The sequence below is a fragment of the Tachypleus tridentatus genome, chromosome 3, assembly GCF_004210375.1.
Source record: "Tachypleus tridentatus isolate NWPU-2018 chromosome 3, ASM421037v1, whole genome shotgun sequence".
NCBI classification, from domain to species: domain Eukaryota; kingdom Metazoa; phylum Arthropoda; class Merostomata; order Xiphosura; family Limulidae; genus Tachypleus; species Tachypleus tridentatus.
The window spans coordinates 113,060,331-113,079,755 of NC_134827.1; the positions used below are offsets into that span (position 1 = coordinate 113,060,331).

The following is a 19,425-nucleotide window of genomic DNA, read 5'->3' on the forward strand; positions in this document are numbered from 1 at the left end:
CCAAATAGGATTGGAAAGTATGTTCATGCAGTAACAAACGTCATAAGATATAGGAAAAAAGGATAAAACATCACAGAACTGAAAAATAAAGTCCCAAAAGAACACAAATGGCCAAACAGAATCTTCAGGGAGGGTATGGAAAGGCTTGGCAAAATCAGGAAATGCAAAAAGGCAATCAAAGTCCTTGTCAACCTGACCAAGTTCTACAGGTTCAGGAGGAAGATGTGCAACATTTGGAGATAAATGTTGACCCATATAACATTCCCATGAATAAGCATATATAAAGTATCCATCAGGTTGTCAGTAGTATACTGCCTGTCAATTGTATGACACCCAAGGTGGTGACATTAACTTCAAAATTCATGTTGATATAGTCAACAAAAACGTTTGAAGGAAATAAATGTGAGCACAATAAGAGTAAGTGAATTGAATAACAAAACTCACCTGAATCTGTTAAATTAAACTAGTGTGAGAGAAATACAAAATAAGATGAAAAAAAGACATCTGAGAGCAAGCACTGTCAAACAAAATGCGACAGTTCTGTAGAGGGACATAGATGAAGTCACATGTCATGTGAGTATACTATTCTCCTACTGGTTGATACATGATGATGTGTAAGAATCATTTGATTCCAATAGCATTGTGCACGGAAGGATCGTGGCATATGTAACAGGAAAGTTTACATATTAAGAGAAGCAATGAACAAGAATAGCTAATCTTGTGAACAGAGGCAAGTCCCATATCAGAATTTTGCATTAAGTTTGCTTGAAGATGTTCTTGTTCTTGTCTTTTTTGTTCACATGTTTCTTGAAAGCTAACTGGTTTGTTGTCAGCACCAACATCCGAGAAGCCCATCTGCTCTAATCTCATCTTGTGATACAACTCATAATAATGAGTGTGAGTTTGCTCTATCATATCTTGCATGCTGACTCTTATAAGCATCTCCCAAAGCTTAACAAAGTCACAGTGGTTCTCATTTTCCACTAGAAATCAAAGTTAACAGATTAAGGTTCAGCTCATTTCAATATAAAATGTTGATTATTAAACTACAAGCTTCATAAGTGTAAATTAAACTTTATAAAAGTGCCTCAATTCCTTTATGAAAATATCGGTTTGACAGGAAACATTACATGATTTTGTGTTCACGAGCATTCATCATTATTATTATTATACAAATATTAGATCTATATGGAAAAATCTTTTATTGGAGAAGGTTTTTTGACCCCTAACATACTTTACATCTATTGCAGTAATAAGACAAGTAACAGGATAAAAAATTACACCTGGATACTAAGCTACATGTAATAAGATTTCTGAACAACAGCTTGAATCTTGCAAGTTCTTGGTATTAGTAAAAATTTGAAACTCAGGTTTTAGTTGCATGAACCTAGAAAGGATGAAAAGAGATTAAATACCAAATTTATCATACATGTGAAACATTTTTACTAATAGCTAACATTTACATAAAACTTAGCAGCTTGCACTCTGATTGTAGGGTTCTCAAAATAATTTATATGACCTGTGGACATTCTACTGGTCACTTCTTTGTACTCACTACTGTGCTCTGCTTTATCAAACAATTCTAAAACCATACTTTCACATTCTGGAACAATTCCTAGTGTCTAACTTACTGTTCTCACCACAACATTACCTTGAACAGTGCCCCATGGATATCGTCTTGCCCTCATAATTTTGTTGTTTATCTTTGTAAACTCATTACTACCCACAACAGCAAAAGGTATGCGATTCTGAGAAAAATGAAATCAATAAAACAATATCCAAGATCTTATTGCTAAACCTTAAGTGTTTTGTGTAACAATAACTTTGTAGAGTTATAAGGAGATAGCTTCATCTTATTAAATTAAGAGTAAAATAACACATTACAAACATTCTGTCTCTTCTCTGTAAACAACTAAGAAACACTATAGCAGTGATCATGTCACAAATTACCTTATTCAAAATGTGTACATAAAACTATATATTAAGATGACAAAAATTTAAGCTTCTATTCCATTAGGGTGAATATGTTTACTATCTACAAAACAATCATGGTTCAATTAGTTTACCAGTTTCTACTTGTAGTACATGTTTGTGATTCATTTAGTGCACCTGTTTCTATTTGTGCTACATTCATAGTTCAATTAACGTACCAGTTTCTATTTGTGGTACAATCATGGTTCAATTAACATACCAGTTTCTATTTGTGGTACATTCATTATCACAAGTTTTGTATATGGTACATACACGGTTGAATTAGTCAACCACAAGTTTTGCGGTTGAATTATTTATTATTTCATACTAACATTCATGGATTAATTAATTTCTGCTATAGTTTCATCACCTGTTGGAAACTGATATATTTGTACATCATTGCTGACAAGTTCACTTATAATCTGGATCAAAAGAAAACTAAATTAACATAAGATCCATACAATATAAAAAGATGTAATAATTACATAGCAGTACTAAACTTGGTGTCAAGTTTAATAAACAGTTTGTTCAGAGCTAAACTCAGTATTTATCACAAGTGATCAGTAACACTAACATTACAAATTACATAAACATATTAAAGATAATTGTAACTTCTCTGCTTTTTCTAGATTTTCCTTAAAATATGTTTTTAGGCTAAAACTCTTATTTTTTTCATTATTATATGTCTATTATATTCACCCTATACACACTGATATATGTATAATATAAACAAATTTTCAAAGTATGGTAACAACAATTTTAAAAATATCAATTTAAAAAATTCTACAGTAATACTCTTTTAAATACTTTATTTTTATTTTGAACTGTTGTAATTCAGTTTCAGAATGTATCCTTACCTTTATTTTGAATTGCTGTAATTCAGTTTTAGAATGCTTCCTTACCTTTATTTCGTACTGTTGTAATTCAGTTTTAGAATGCTTCCTTACCTTTATTTTGTACTGTTGTAATTCAGTTTTAGAATGCTTCCTTACCTTTATTTTGTACTGTTGTAATTCAGTTTTAGAATGCTTCCTTACCTTTATTTTGTACTGTTAGTGTTCTAACAATGAAAAAAATGACCATAAAACTATGCTCATCAGATAAAATTAACGATGAATTAGACAGAATAAAACAGTACTTCATCAACATCAATAAGTTTCCTTCACAACCCGTAGAAAACATGATATGCACACACCTCGACAGAAAGCAAAATCAACCAACAAAAGTCAATATATCTCACGAATCAAAAAATCATGAAACCATATACTGCTGCATACCATATATTCCTGACATCAGCAGACAAATAACCAACATTTGGCAAAAACTAGTAACAAAATATGACATTCCAGTTAATACCAAATTCATTCAAAAACCAGGCACAAAACTGAAGTCTATACTATGTAAAAACTACACTGACAAACACCACACCATCATTATTTATAAAATACAATGTGATAACTGCCATGACTTCTATATTGGAGAAACAAGTAGAAAAATGGAAACCAGATTCAAAGAACTTAAAAAGTCACCTTCACACTATTTGACTTGCAGTGTTCGAAAACAACACAACATAACCATAGAAAACACTCAAATACTAAATAAAGAAACAAACATAGAGAAACTCAAAATTAAAGAAGCCTTACTTATACAACAACTTAAACCCAAAATAAACCAATATAAAGGAATGCCTTTATACCTATATTAATATGATAAAATAAATAAAATTATATATTCAAACATCTAACACCGCCCTCTACATTCCGACACTCAGTTACACAACCCCTTTCAAACATGTGGTCAGGCTTCCGGTCAGTTACCTCTTTCTTTGTGAACCTGACGATGACCGAAGAAGGTCGAAACGTTGTTCGCTCTTCTATGTAAAATATTTTCTCAACCCAAATGAGCTGCTTTTGCATATATAAATACTGAGTTAATAATGAAGCTTAGAGGTTATTAATAGTTTCTGTAACAGTTAAATATTGAGTTAATAATGAGACTTTCACATTATTAATAGTTTCTGTAACAGTTAAATATTGAGTTAATAATGTGACTTTCAGGTTATTAATAGTTTCTGTAACAGTTAAATATTGAGTTAATAATGTGACTTTCATGTTATTAATAGTTTCTGTAACAGTTAAATATTGAGACTTTCAGGTTATTAATAGTTTCTGTAACAGTTAAATGCAGAGTTAATAACAACACTAACAGCCTATATTGAGCTAATAAAGATATAGTGAGTGCTGATCTATTATGACTACAGGTTCATGCTGGTCTATAATACTGAACCATGATTACATGTTCATGACAGTGAGTGCTGATCTATTATGACTACAGGTTCATGCTGGTCTATAATACTGACCATGATTACATGTTCATGACAGTGAGTGCCGATCTATTATGACTACAGGTTCATGCTGGTCTATAATACTAACCATGATTACATGTTCATGACTGAGTGCTGATCTATTAGGACTACAGGTTCATGCCGATCTATAATACTAACCATGATTACATGTTCATGATAGTGCTGATCTATTATGACTACAGGTTCATGCTGATCTATAATACTAACCATGATTACATGTTCATGACAGTGAGTGACAGGTTCATGCTGGTCTATAATACTAACCATGATTACATGTTCATGACTGAGTGCTGATCTATTATGACTACAGGTTCATGCTGATCTATAATACTAACCATGATTACATGTTCATGACAGTGAGTGCTGATCTATTATGACTACAGGTTCATGCTGTTCTATAATACTAACCATGATTACATGTTCATGACAGTGAGTGCTGATCTATTATGACTACAGGTTCATGCTGGTTAACTATTTATCACAAAACCTTCTTACTTGCTATCTTTATCGATTTGATCTCCATTCCCCACAGTCTCAACAATGGTCAACTTTAGATTAACGTTGCTTTCAAGAAGTTCTAAAAACAAGATGGTCATTTTTGGCTTATGTAATTTGTGTGAGAGACATCTTCTCACCACTAAAATCTTTTTGTAATATTTGTTAATATATAAATAAGAAGTTTAATGTATGATACTTCATGTTTAAACAGACTTGCAGCATCAAAAAAATGTATGTTGTTTTATTACTAACAAACAGAAAATGTTTGGTCCATAGTACCCTTTTAAGGTTTAGTTTATTATCCAAAGAATAGAGACAATCAGATCTCATTTTATAGAAGTGGAAATTAAGAAATTAATTATTATTATAACTGCCACAAAACTACTTAATAGTTTTGTATATTACAATAGTTCTTGCTATAATGGACATTAAATAATCTTATAATAACACATCTATACAAATCATTATTGCTTATGGCTGTCATTTTTCCTTACAAAAATGACTTAATGTTTTATTTAGAAGGATAAAATAATACACACTTAAAAATTTACAAAGTGGTTAGCAACAAGAAACTGTGAAGAAAATATTATTTAACTTACCACATGTCTTTGGTTTCAACTGAACATTTGGGAAAGTGTGTGTACTACTTTGCTGAGAATCAAATGTGGTGTTGAACAGAGAATCCATCATTGTAGACTTTCCTAAACCAGTGTCTCCTAAGGAAAAACCATGCACAGAATCATAAATCTGTATGATGTCATATACAGGGTCAGTTTTAAGGAACTTGCAATCCAAACTCATTTTGAAAAATTATTCAAGATTATTATATTTACATATAAAATATTCCATAATAAGAAAACTTAAAAATTAATCATGCAGCTTGAGTCAGGATGTGACAAGTCTGCTGGGACTGGTGTAAAATCACTTAATGTGTGTTTCAATATTCTGTGTTCAGTTATTAAGATGCTATAGAAATATCTTAGTAGATTTAGCTCTTCTCAGCAACTTAGTATCATTATTGGATGAGGAAAAAGATTTAGGCATGGCTGCTGTTAAAAACCATTATTCCATTTACTAAGTGGCTGATGTAATTAGAGTTCTTAGCTTTTCTTACAATAATTTTGAAACTATTAGCAAGAAAGCTTGTATGCAATTTCTCTGGACTACTTTGCACAATATGATCACCCTTCTTTAGGAGGTAACACACTGAAACAGTGCAGATGCAAACTTCTATAGGGACACCTATGTTAAACAGTTAAAGTGACAAGCATATGTTTTAGGTGAGTCAACAGGTTGGAAAGAGTGGAGACAAAGGCTATTACAGTGACACTTGGGTTAAATATTTAAAGTTTAGAAGAATAATTTTCAAGAATGATGGCCATAGAAAGGTTATTTCACTGGGATAGGTTAATAACTTTAAACACAATTGTTCTTGATAAGAGAGAGGTAAGATCTTGTAGATTTTAAATCTACAAAATTAAAAAAAAAAATGATAGAATAAACACTCCTCTATTCTGAAGATAACAGGAGACAAGAACAAAAGTTTATGATTCAGAAAAGACAGCCTATAATCCAGTTAAAATAAGTTTATTCTTTATAACAGATGACTAATGAAATGAGTTTCCATTCACAGCATCTTTCAGGAGTTTAACAAGAGAATTTATGATTTACTGAAACATAAAGGGTTGGTTTAAATGTTTATCTTCTCAAGCATCGATGGGTAAGGAGTCTTTAAAGCAGTGGTTCTCAACCTTTTCTGACTTGCGACACACTACAACAATCTGAAAATTTTCACGGCACACCTGGAAACCTTAACGATTTCTTCAGGTACACATTATACAGTAAGCGTTAAAAGCCTTAGAACAAAAATCGCCAAAGCAAGTGATAATAATGTCATTGTGCATCACATTTAGATACACGTAACACAGAAGAGTTAACTTAAAAAGCCTTAGAATGAAAATCATGGCCAGAGCAAGCGATATTAATGTCATTGTGCGTCACGTTTAGATACACGTAACACAGAAGAGTTAACTTAAAAAGCCTTAGAACGAAAATCACGGCCAAAGCAAGCGATATTAATGTCATCTGGACATTGACAATACTATCGCTTGCTATGGCCGTGAGTGTCTTTCTAAGGCTTTTTAACGATTTTGTGGTATAGTAGAAAAATCAAAACTTTTAATTTTTACATATGTTTTCAATGTGACGCTTGTGCCTGCTTCCGAGAGCAAATCAAATTGAAGCAAGGCTCTAACGTAGACAAACAAGTAGACTGTAAGAAGCCTCTCTCTCTTTCTGGCTTTAATTTCAGTCAATGCTGAAAATCCAATTTCACAAAACTATGGAGATACAAATGAAAGCAGAACTTCAAATGCTTTTGAACTGATTGCAAGATTTGAATTTTTAATGGAGATCCAAAACTCATCTAAGCTCTTTTCAGGAAACAATAAGTGATAAAATTTGTTGTTTCATAAATCAATGTGCTGTTCTTCCTCCTCAGTTGTAAAGTTTGTTGTCTCGTTGATTCCAAATGGATAGGTCACCCAGTTATATTTGTAGACAGCAAATGATGGGAATTATGTTTTAGTGCGGACTGTAGGTCGCTTAATGTGTTCAAAATTTGAGGGACAATTTTCTTCTTTGACGAACATTCGTTAACAGAAGGAAAACAATCAAGGACTCCTTTCGAGATCTTATTCTTCCACAGCGTCACCTTTTCATCGAAGACCTTCAGTTTGGACGTTGCAGTAATAATGTTTTCAGATGGTCCTTGGAGACTTAAGTTCAGAAAAATTAATTTGTCAAACAAGTCAGAGAGAAACTGAATCTTCAGCCACCAGATCTCATCATGAAAAGAAAATTCAAAACCTGCTTCCTCAACCTCCAAGAAAGAAATTACTTCAGTTTTTAGTTGGACAAGACGCTTTAACACCTTTCCTTTTGAAAGCTATCGAACTTCAGTGTGATACAGTAGCTTTTTGTAGTCTGATTCCATCACTTCACAGTGAAGAGAGAAACGTCGAGATTGAAGTGGCCGAGACTTGATAAAATTCACCACTTGAATAAGTTGATTCATAACAGACTGCAAATCTTTCCACAAAGATTTGGAGGCGAGCGTCTCTCTGTGAATCATGCAGTGAACAATCCTAATGTTTGGATTTTGTTGGTGCACCAGAGTGACGAATCCCTTCTTTTTTTCCTTGCATTGAAGGACAGCCATTGGTTGAATAACTGACACAGTTATTCCAATGTAATTTGATGAGCAAAATTTACATGCAAAAATGGCTCGTTTGGGTTGAGAAAATATTTTACATAGAAGAGCAAACAACGTTTCAACCTTCTTCGGTCATCGTCAGGTTCACAAAGAAAGAGGTAACTGACCGGAAGCTGACCACATGTTTGAAAGGGGTTGTGTAACTGAGTGTCGGAATGTAGAGGGCAGTGTTAGATGTTTGAATATATAATTTTATTATATAGATATTATAATTTATTTACCCTATAAAAATTCCCAGTAACCAGTTAGCAACCCTCATTGAATTCACCACGATAAAGACGAGACCCTAACCCAACTATAGAAATTCCCAGTAACCAGTTAGCAACCCTCATTGAATTCACCACGATAAAGACGAGACCCTAACCCAACTATAGAAATTCCCAGTAACGTTGTTGGTTCTTGTAAGGTTAAGAAATGATATTTGATTGCTTTCTTCTTGTTCACATGAAGTTAATGTTGGGATGTATAGAGTTAATGTGATTGAAAAATTAAGTATGTGTTCTGTATCATCTACATATCTGTACCAGTATAGTGCTCTTCTATGTAAAATATTTTCTCAACCCAAACAAGCCGTTTTTGCATATAAATTTCTCAACAAGTGGGTTTCTCGACATCACTGATGATGAGCAAAATGTTTTCATTCACCAACTCGAAAATGTCTTGGCCTTTCGCTGTACTTTTTAAATCTTTGCAAAATAAGTATTCGTTTACAATTTTTCCATCTTTTATGAATCGAACAAAAGCCAGAACTTGAGCTTTTCCACTAACGTCAGTAGATTCATCATCTTGAAGAATCCATAGCAGAGACAATTCATCTTCAGGCAATTTGAAGTGTTTGTAAACTTGATCCTTCAAGTTTACAATTCTGCATGAAATTATGTCATTGGACAGTGGAACTTGCTTAACCTTTTTGATGTCATCCGTTCCAAGCATAGTTTCAACGATGATTGCTAACACTGGTGCAATGACTGATTCAGCCTCCACATGTGCTTTCTTGCATTTTGCCAATAATTGAGCAACCTTATAACTTGCAATCAATCCTTTTTCGGGCAGCTTCATGTATTTTACAAGCTTCCTTGATTGCTCATGTTGTTGAGCTGCGAGATTCTCAAAGTATTCTTTTGGTTTATCCTTCACAGCTGAATGTTTTGTTTCCAAGTGTCTCTTCAGTTTGCTAGGAACAAGTACCTCGTTCAATAAAGCTACATTGCAGAGTAGGCAGAATAGGAATTGAGAATGTTCTGATTCCAAAACGATAAAACCATATTTGATGTATTCGTTTTTGTACTTTTGTTTGATTCCTTGCTTTTGATCCAACACATTCTCCTTTGCAGCACCAGACTTACTTAAATATTTTTACATGGATAAATGATAAAGGTAATTCATACACGATAAGCATGAAGTTCTGCAGTTGATATAAAACTCCTACCTACAGTGTAGTAGCTGTAGCTTACCGCAGAAGAGAACATATCCCAGAAAGCAGTTTGATTGTTTGATGTATCATTTATGACGTACAAAGCGCTTGTTGTGCCACAATTAAACTAACAGTCGAACCGTTGCAGTCGAGAATGAAATTTAAGTATGAATTTCTCAATGCTTGAGTTCAATGAAAACCATCGAATGTTTGGGAAGGTTTTAGAGTGTCTCTATAGTAGCTTTTATTTACTGATGCATTTAACTTGCTTGTAAAATCCCAAGAAAGTTGAATGTGTTTCAAAAACACCACGGCACACAGGTCGTGTTAAAGAAATAATTTAATCATTCATTGTAATGGTTTTATTCAAGAATAAAATCTGTTTTATGCAAGAAAAACAGGCCTGACCTTTAGCAAGTGATATATAACTTGTGTCACTATCATGTGTTACAGAATAATAACAAGAAAGACATTTCACGTACATACCAATACAAAGTACATGTAAATTTCTGCTGAACTGATTTATTGACCAGCTGGTCAGGAAGACTATCAAATCCCACATGTCCCTGTAGGTTTAACTTCCTTATTCCAACCATATCACCACCCTGCAATATAAGAAGATACATACATTTGTTATTAAACAAGCTGGTCTACACATGAGAACTCTTTAGACACTTAAGGCTTTTAAAATTGTTAACAATATATTTTTCTTTTATTACCTCAATGTGTTTTCTGTGATTATGAAACTCATAGAAAAATAATTACTTTCTTCAACAATATCTTATCAATAATTTTGAAGGATAAGTCACTAGAATGAATGATGCCTACTTTTCATGAACCTGTTATGATTTCTCTGTTGTGAGTATTACATATCAATGTTCTCATAGACATAAAGAAAGATTAACTTTCTGGCTTAAGCCTTCATTAATTTACAGTCAGATGTAGGTTGCTTTACTCTCACTGTTAGCCTTGAGTCTTACTTTTACAAGGCCTGGAATAATCAATGCTCTCTCTATGCACTTGCATTGGCCCCTCAAATCAGAAGTCCCCAATCATCAGGAACAAAAATAAAAAAGACTGAGATTCCATAAATAAATATATACAATAATCATGAATGGTCTGAATTAACAGTACACATAAACACCATCCATTTATTTATTTTACAATGACACAATTGTTTCTCAGCCTATCTACTAATGATTATAGTGTACTTAGTTCCACATAGTGGAATTTTTATTATACATTACATTTTTGGAGTGAAAACATAATATTTGCAATGTCAGTATTTTTAATAATAATAATAATCATATAGAGCTTTGTTCTGATATTATATATCATATATTCTGTCTTGTGAGAAGTGAATTTTTCGTAGTAGATAGTGCTTCAAAATTCTTTTTAACTCAGCGCTGCGTTTTAAATTAAACGTATGTAATAAGGAACGAAGCAACAATATCAACTAGGAACTTAACGTTAAAATTTTTACCACATGTCTACGCTCGTTTTCTACATCTGTCGGTGCCATAGCTTACTTCTTCCCATACGAACAGTTCGAGCAAATGTTTAACAAATCTGGTTTCTTCTGATTGTTTTTTAAATTTCCATTTGTTAAAAACTTATATTCAACACTACTTAATTATCTCTCTTTCTCTGTGTATGGGTATTAATATTTATCTATCCAAGACGGTCAGGTATCGTTAACCTACTTTATTCTTTTATGTTAAATTTTAAATTGTGCAAACAGTTTGAGCACAGTAAAATTAAGCAGAATAACTTGCACCTCCCTCTAGTGGAGTAACTTAAAATATGTTAAAAATAATTTAAAGTTATTCCTTCTTAAAAATGCAGTATTATTGTTAAGAAAATGTAAAACATGTATATCATAAGAAATAGTATTTGATTTTTTTTTAAATAAGCAAACTTCTTATGGGTTTCAAGCATACAAACTCTTGAACCCAATACCTCTAACAACAAAATTGAATCGTATATTTCCCTGACTCTTTATAACTATGAACCAGTAACGAATCAAATGCATTATTTTTTAACTAACTCTTAGATAACCTAATTAAACAGAAGTATAAGCTTTTTGTTCAAATAAATTAATAATAAAATTTGTTTTCGGTATTTTTATTAAATAGTGCAAAATATTTATTTCCTCATTTATAAAATATAATGTCACTGCTGCAGACGAGAGAGTAAATAACCAGGTAATAGTTCTCGAATACAATAATAATTATATCGAGAAAGAAATGTGTAAACATTTGTTGGTGTTCAGAGCAGGTTAATGTCAATATTTTCGTAATTATTTCATGTACTACAGAACTAAATTTTAAAACGATTAGCATGTGATATTAGTAATTTTGACAATATTAGTAAATACATTTTTTTTTTTTCAATTTGCAAAGGAAGTCGCTGAAACAGAGTGATAACAGTAACATTGTATTTTTCGAAGTTTCAGTCTTGATTTTGAATGAAAAATTCGTCTGATCGATCTCAGGTGGCTCACTCTCAGCAAAATGGACAACACTGATAATATTCCTGTTACTGAGGCGAAACGTCCAGATGATGTGATAAGAATGCCTTTGAATGATAATTTGAAATTTGCCGTGTTAATTGGTTTGGTTGAAGTTGGACAAGTTTCTAATAAGGATGTAGTGAATACTGTCTTACATTTGGTAAGTAAATTATTTTTGAATTTTATCTGGTTAACTAGTTTTTCTAAGAAAATATTGTATAACATCTTTCCATGAACATACATTATTGAGAATTGCTGGTCTATTTGGTTAATGAACTGAAGAGGTTAGAAATTATAATGTCAGTATTAGGTGTAAATGTAATATATTTAGGTTTAGGGTCTGCTTTAGATTAGGAGTATGGGTGGGCCTGATGTGAGTCTTTAGGATTATATTTTCAGGTTTGGATGCTAACAATGTACAGTCAATTTATCCAGTAAGGCACATGGCTCGTCCTAAGGCTTACCTGTTTACATTCTGAAAACTGAGGTGCAGGCATCATTAAAAGTTCTCCTTTTTCATGTGGCTCTTTGAATATGATGTGTGTTTTCCCAGGTGGATGTGAGAGATGTTTTGCTTAAAGAATGAGAATTGTGTTTTCCAGGTGGGGTGTGTTGCATGTTTTCCCTGGTGCTTGTGATGTTTTTGAATGCTTTAAAATTGTCTTAAATAGCTAGTTATACGCTTATGTGAACTGGCACATTTAATTTGGTTATGATGTCTGGATAGATATTTTGATACCTGAATGGTTGATATCAATAGGCTATATGCTTTTTTGTTACTTTGTAGTTAGGTTCTTGTATTTTAAATGTTAAGTTTACATAATGGTTCAGTAAGACTGTGTACTTGAAATGGGTTAAACCTGAAGCTAAGGATTTGCGAAATTGCTTTTATATTTATACTTTCAAATATGTCCTTTTGTGTGTGTGCAGTATTAATTCACAACAGTACTTAGAAGTAAGATGTTGTAGGATTCCAGTAGAAAACTGTTACCTGCAGTTCCTCATTTTGTGATTTAACTTGGCTTTCACTCAGTTTGTCTATCTCTTTGGTACAGTATATTTTGTTTAAGGAGAGAGATGAATAACAGTTGTCTGTGGTGCCACTGACTTGAGGATGGTTGAGGACATCTAATTAATTTTGTAAAAGATTGCATATATTAGAATTAAAACAGAATGTGTTAACTTTCATGAGAATTAACGGAACATGATCTGTATTATATGGAGACATAGGAATCAAGTTTCTGTTAAGTAAAAGATCTGTCCTGTTTCCAGTGTTGTTAAGCTGAGGTAGTTTCTGGGTTGTGATAAAAAACAGAACATATTGAGATTAAACACTGTTATATTGAGATAACACCAAAAAAGTTGGTATGATAACATTCTTTAGATTGAAACGCAATGGTTATATGAATTTTAACTTTATATTTACAAGGAAATGCAGGAAGAGGAGACATAGAAAAGATGGTTATAAGAAATTAAAGGGGTGACTTGAAGGATTGAGTGGCTTTCTCTCTTTATGTTTATTGTTAAGTTTGTGTATTGGTTGGTATTGTAGAAAGATGCTTGAAAATATTAGGTTCTTCATGTAGTTTTGCAGAAATATATTTGTATGTGAAAGGTTTCTTATTAATTTAGGTTTTACAGATCTTCAAAACCTAGCTTCAGCAAATGATGGAAGTCTTTTCCTATTGATTTTTTGTAAAGTACTTCAATTATTATTTTGTATATAAAAATAGAAAATACAAACAGAAATAAACTTTGAACCTTAGTTATTCTGCAGCTGAGTTTTGTGCATATATTCAGGTAACAGCTAGTCTGAGTGAGATGTGCAAAAATGTGTTTTATGTATTTTGGTGAAAAACTGTTGAAAATGTAGTTTTTTGTGAAATAATGTTAAAATTTAACTAAAAGAATATAAACAGCATTAAAACATTGTAGCATTGACATGAAATTTCTGAGCAAAATATCCAACATTTGTTTCAGAGATAACTGGAGGACAAGCATTTGTCTATTCTTGCTACCACTCTTTGAGATAAGATAACGTGTAAAAAGTGGAACACGTGTACATATCCTGTTAGATATAGCATGATACTAGAGAAATCATATTAATTACAGATACACTCAACCTGAGGTTGGTAAACATTTGTAAACAGTTAATTCCAACAAATATTTCACTTAACACAGTTTGAAGTATCTTAACCTTTGTCTTTCAAAAAACATGAATCTTGTCTGTAATCATTAATAATGACTTCATTATGTATCTTTTTATTACAAGCTCTTTCTACTGTAAGTTTGCAGCTGACATTAAGATTTGTGTGGTTGCTAACTGCATCAAATATACTGTAGACTTACAGTGAGCTTTACATCATTTGATGCCAATATGTGGCAGATGATATTTAACTATCCAAAATGTAGGGTGACGTGTGTAGGTTTTCACAAAATTATCATTACAATTTAAATGGGAATAACATTAATTACTGTGGTTGAAGAAAAGAGATCGTGAGGTTGTGACTTAAAAATAACTTATCTAGACAGTGTGTTGTAGCTAGTAGTAGGGTTAAAATGATGTTATGTGACATTTGTAGAAATATGGAATACAAGGGATATTATTGTTTTACTGTAGAGATCACTTATAAGACCTTATTTAGAGTATTGTATACAGATTTGAGTTCCCTGTTTTCAAGAAGAACATTGAATTTTTGGAAAAGGTTCAGAGAACAGCTGCTTGGATGATGCCTGGGATGGTGGGATTGTCCCATGAGGAGAGACTAAAATCTCTAAACTTGTTTTTTCTGGAGAAGAGAAGGGTCAGGGGGGACTTTATTGAGGGGATTAACTTTATTAGTAGTATTGATAATATAGATCCATCAACCTTTTTTGTGTTTAGCAGTGAAAACAATAGAACAAGAGGTCAAATTTTGGTAGAGTAGGAGTTATCTACAGTTTAGACAGTAGTACATTTTAAACACAGTGGTTGGGTTTTGGAATGAGTTGCCTTCAAGGGTGGTGGAGGTTTAAAATTTGACTGAGTTCAAGAAAAGATTGGATGAATACATGAGTAGTAAAAAGTATTCTTTGATAGATTGTTTAGGCAGAGTTCCATAGCAAAGAGTGGTTATAGTTGGAAGCTGGAAGGGGCATCATTGGTGGGTTAATAATTTCCTTTTTTTTACAATTTCCTGATATTCAATGTTAACTTAGTGACTCTTGTTTGACCTGTTTTGTTCATGCTTTAATGTTGTCTGCTGTTTGGCCCTCACAAGAGAAGAAATTATGCCTAATTTCAGATTGATACCATAAATATTGACTGAATTACTCTCTCTTAAAGGTGTGTGTAGGTCAAAACATCTCTAAAATATGCCATATATATAGGTTATTTATAGGAGTTGAATGGTGTTACTTGTTTCATTGAAATATTTACCATCAGGTAATTTAAATACAATTTTGAAATAACCTCCCAATTTAATTCAAACTTTAATTCTAACAGCTTGTGAAACTTTCCTCTCATGAACATATTGTACCCTTTTATGTCAGTTTTGGGTCCTTGTTATAAATTTGCTGTAAGTATACTTGTATGAAAAAAGATGAAGCACAGAACATGAGCATACTATTAAAATTCTAGGAGACCTAAGTATTTAAATGAGCACAAAAACAACCTTAACTTTAGATGCTGATTTGGGTAGGTGGGGAAAATGTTTAAAATATTCTTTTAACTTGAGACAGCAAGGGAAATCATTTAAAATATTATTTTTAACTTTGAAATGAAGGCTTACAAAGTAGTATTATGTAATATTTTGGAACAACATGGGATGTATTGGTCCATCTTGGCTGTCCCACCCTCTAAACTAAATTGAAACTATTAATAAATAAATTTAAAAAATCTTAAAGCCAGCCATTGTTGTTCATATACTTATCAAACTTAAATCTGCACTCTACACAAAATCTGAAGGCAACCTGTTCCAAAGGCTAACCACCCTGTTAGAAAAATAAGACTGTCTTAGCTGAAGGTGACTCCTACCCTGCCAAAATGTATACTTGTGTTCCCTAGTTGTACTATTCTCACTATTAAGTATGGAAAAAAATGATGCATCAACACTATCAATTCATTTTGCAATCTTAAATGATGCATCAACACCATCAATTCATTTTACAATCTTAAATGATGCATCAACACTATCAATTCATTTTACAATCTTAAATGATGCATCAACACTGTCAATTCATTTTACAATCTTAAATGATGCATCAACACTATCAATTCATTTTACAATCTTAAATGATGCATCAACACTATCAATTCATTTTACAATCTTAAATGATGCATCAACACTATCAATTCATTTTACAATCTTAAATGGCTCAATCAGATCTCTTCCCTCCAACTCTTCTTTTTTTCCAAGAGAAACCAATTTGAGATATCCCAGACACCATTATAGGAACCATTTCAAACAATTCATTGTGTTTCTCAAGGTAAGAAGCGTAAGACTGAACATAATATTCCAAGGGTGGCCTACTCAGTGACCTGTACAACAAAATTATAACCTGTTTAGACTTGTATTCAATATTCAGGTAGATACAACCTAAAATATTATTTGCCCTACTGCTAGCAACATAACACTGCTTGGATAGCTTTAAAGACTGATTGACTGTTACACCAAGATCCATTTCTTTAAGGTTATTCCCATCTAAATTATACTTATAGTTCAGATTGTAATAACTCGCATATTTTATAATTAAGACCCATCTATCATTTATTTGTCCAACTCATTAAATAGCCTGAATCATTTTTTAAATCAACAGCATCCTCTTTGTAGCCAGTAACTCGCAAGACCTTAATGTCATCAGCAGATTTAAATAATTTATTGACCATTCCTTCATTTCTCATCAATGTAAATCAAAGAAAGCAATGGTCTTAAGACTGAGCCCTGAAGTACTCTACTTGTGACATTAATACAGTTTGACTGAACTCCATCTGTAACAACTTTCTTCTATCTAGCTACTCTTTTATCCAATTAGTTAATTTATTCACCACACCTAAGGAGATGTGTATCTTTACAAGTCTTTTATGTGCTGCTTTGTCAAATACTTTCTGAAAATCCAGATACACCAATTCCACACCCTTACCCTTATTTACAAAAGCAGTAACCTTTTCAAAGAATGTCAAAATATTTGAAAGACAAGATTTTCTCTTAGTGAAACCATGTTGACTATCCATAAATGACTTTGCAAAACATCTTTTAACAGTATTTTTTGAAACTTTTTCCACAACTGATGTCGTACTAACAGGTCTATAATTACTGGAACAGTTTTTATTGCCTCCTTTAAAAGAGGAGTTACATTAGCTAACTTCCAATCCTCTGGTACCTGTCCACTTTTTAAAGACTGACAAAAAATAGAAAGTGGCTCACATATCCAATCTTTAACCTCCTTCATATCTCCTGGAGAAATATTATCTGGCTCGAGAACCTTATTTTATTTCACAATTTATTAACCAGTTCAAAATTAATACAGTTATCTTGTTTGATCTTATTTCCACATATCAGCTGTTATCTTAAATCTTTGTTAGTAAAAACTAAAGAAAAAACAAAACTAATTAACTTGGCCATCTCATAATTATCAGATACCAGCCTTTATCATCCTAAAATACTGTTTACCTCTAAATCACCCACCTTACCAGTAAACTTAAATTTCTTAAATTTATGATGATTTTCTTTGAGTTTATTTTTTATACTCTTTGTGAGCCAACATGGATTTTTACTTGAAGCCACCCTTTTCTTTCTGTGTCGAGTCATACTATAATGGAATTCTTGCTTATATACTATAAAAAAATGTTTTTATTGTGTTATGTGCAACCTCCAACTTTGTGAAATTTTTATTCTCTGTGCATGTAGATTTGCAGTAGAGGTCATGATGTTTCTGTTTTTCCTCTGTTTCCTGTCACAGACAACTTTATTTTTCTCTGTTCTCAGGATGTAGATATAACGTCATAAGTGTGATAAATACAAATCTAATGCACTGACACCATCTATATAAATATAATAGTACTGTCTATTGTATGTTCATTTAAATGCTTCACAAAGTGTGGGTAGATCTTTATCAAAATTGGTATGGAGGTTCATAAGGTCCAAAGAGGAATGCACACAAAATTTCAATTTTACATTTTATGGTTTTTTATGAGTGTTTTTGTGAAGTATTTTACCACTGCTTCATCCCTGTTGATGGATTTTCACCAAATTTGGTATGAAGGTTTGTTGAGTCCATGAGAAGATACATGCAAAATTATGGTTGTACATTTTGTATTTTGCTGTTTTTATGGGCATTTTGGGTTTTTAAAAAATTATATATAAAGGAAACAACTTTTCATGCCCTAAGACAAACTTTCATTAATCATGAATTTACATAACTTCTGTCTAGGGTATGGGTACTTCAGCTAGTATTTAAAAACTTTCTGCATCTGATCAGTGTTGCCAACTAACTCAGCTGCCAAACTCACCACAGATAATTATTTTGGCATCCTTTCAGAATTTGCTTTTTTGTAATTTTAAACCAAAGTATCATTATTTGTTATATCTTTGTTGAACCTAATTGACCATGGATCACTTGCACCTAGATGTTCCCCAATTTCCAATCTCTCAGTTATTTCTGAATTTGAAGTTAATAAATCTAAAATAGCATGGTGTCTGTTTGGTTCTTTGACTAATTAGTGAACAGTTTTCAGAAACTTGTCTCCCTCACAGTCTTGCTAACTAACCTCCCCACACTTTAGTACTCTATTTTCATTTAATAGCCTGTAATTTTATATTTAAAATACATTTCTGTCATCAAAATCATCTATGTCTTAGTTATTTCCACAAAAAAAGAAGTTCTTCAATCCTATCAGTGTTCTCAAAGTCACCTGTTTTATTCCTTGTACTTCTGGCATTATAAAAGTTACAATTAACATAATATAAAATTGAACCTGAAAAATATTGGAGATAAGGAGAGATTAAAGTGATTAATTAATAAAAACTGGTTGTCCCTAATCACAACCTGTTCTTTAATATTAATTAATAAAAACTGGTTGTCCATAATCACAACCTGTGCTTTAATATTAATGTGTCAGGAAACTGGTTGTCCATAATCACAACCTGTGCTTTAATATTAATGTGTCAGGAAACTGGTTGTCCATAATCACAACCTGTGCTTTACTATTAATGTGTCAGGAAACTGATTGTCCCTAATCACAACCTGTGCTTTAATATTAATGTATTAGGAAACTGGTTGTCCCTAATCACTAAAGTATCAGAACTACTGCACAATCCACAAAATAGTTAAATTAGTTTTTCATTTGTACAGAGGATTGAATTATACCACTGTTTACTGTATCAGTGATGATAGTTTAATGTATAGTGGTC

General features: G+C 32.2%; 2 protein-coding genes across 7 annotated transcripts in view; one reads left to right on the top strand and one right to left on the bottom strand.

The window, feature by feature from the left end:
• Positions 1-598: 598 nt before the first annotated feature.
• On the bottom strand, positions 599-11,298 carry LOC143247796 (septin-2-like). Of its 6 annotated transcripts, none has more exons than XM_076496285.1 (5): positions 11,006-11,287; positions 10,009-10,127; positions 5,434-5,550; positions 4,832-4,913; positions 959-983 (listed from the first exon to the last, which is right to left on the bottom strand). In XM_076496285.1, exons 2-5 carry the CDS (start codon positions 10,082-10,084, stop codon positions 974-976), a joined length of 285 nt encoding a protein of 94 aa, XP_076352400.1. In that variant the 5' UTR covers positions 10,085-10,127; positions 11,006-11,287; the 3' UTR covers positions 959-973. The 6 variants fall into 6 exon arrangements, with proteins under 6 accessions (XP_076352395.1, XP_076352396.1, XP_076352398.1 ...); XM_076496284.1 differs by lacking the exon at positions 959-983 and adding an exon at positions 1,184-1,387; XM_076496280.1 differs by lacking the exon at positions 4,832-4,913 and having other exon boundaries at positions 599-983; positions 11,006-11,289.
• A 477-nt stretch (positions 11,299-11,775) lies between these two features.
• The window catches only part of LOC143247788 (neurobeachin-like), a 136,474-nt gene continuing 128,824 nt past the window's right edge, over positions 11,776-19,425 (top strand). Inside the window, 1 exon segment of the mRNA XM_076496265.1 lies at positions 11,776-12,194. Within this exon segment, the coding sequence (XP_076352380.1) occupies positions 12,036-12,194 (159 nt within the window). The 5' untranslated portion in view covers positions 11,776-12,035.

Excerpts from the sequence above, each read along its gene's own strand:
- LOC143247796 (XM_076496280.1), bottom strand. The coding sequence starts at position 10,084 with ATGTGGGATTTGATAGTCTTCCTGACCAGCTGGTCAATAAATCAGTTC. Across the intron at positions 5,551-10,008 it reads TTTACATGTACTTTGTATTG|GAGACACTGGTTTAGGAAAG; the intron begins GTATGTACGTGA and ends GTTTTTCCTTAG. Across the intron at positions 984-5,433 it reads GTTGAAACCAAAGACATGTG|TGGAAAATGAGAACCACTGT; the intron begins GTAAGTTAAATA and ends TTTGATTTCTAG.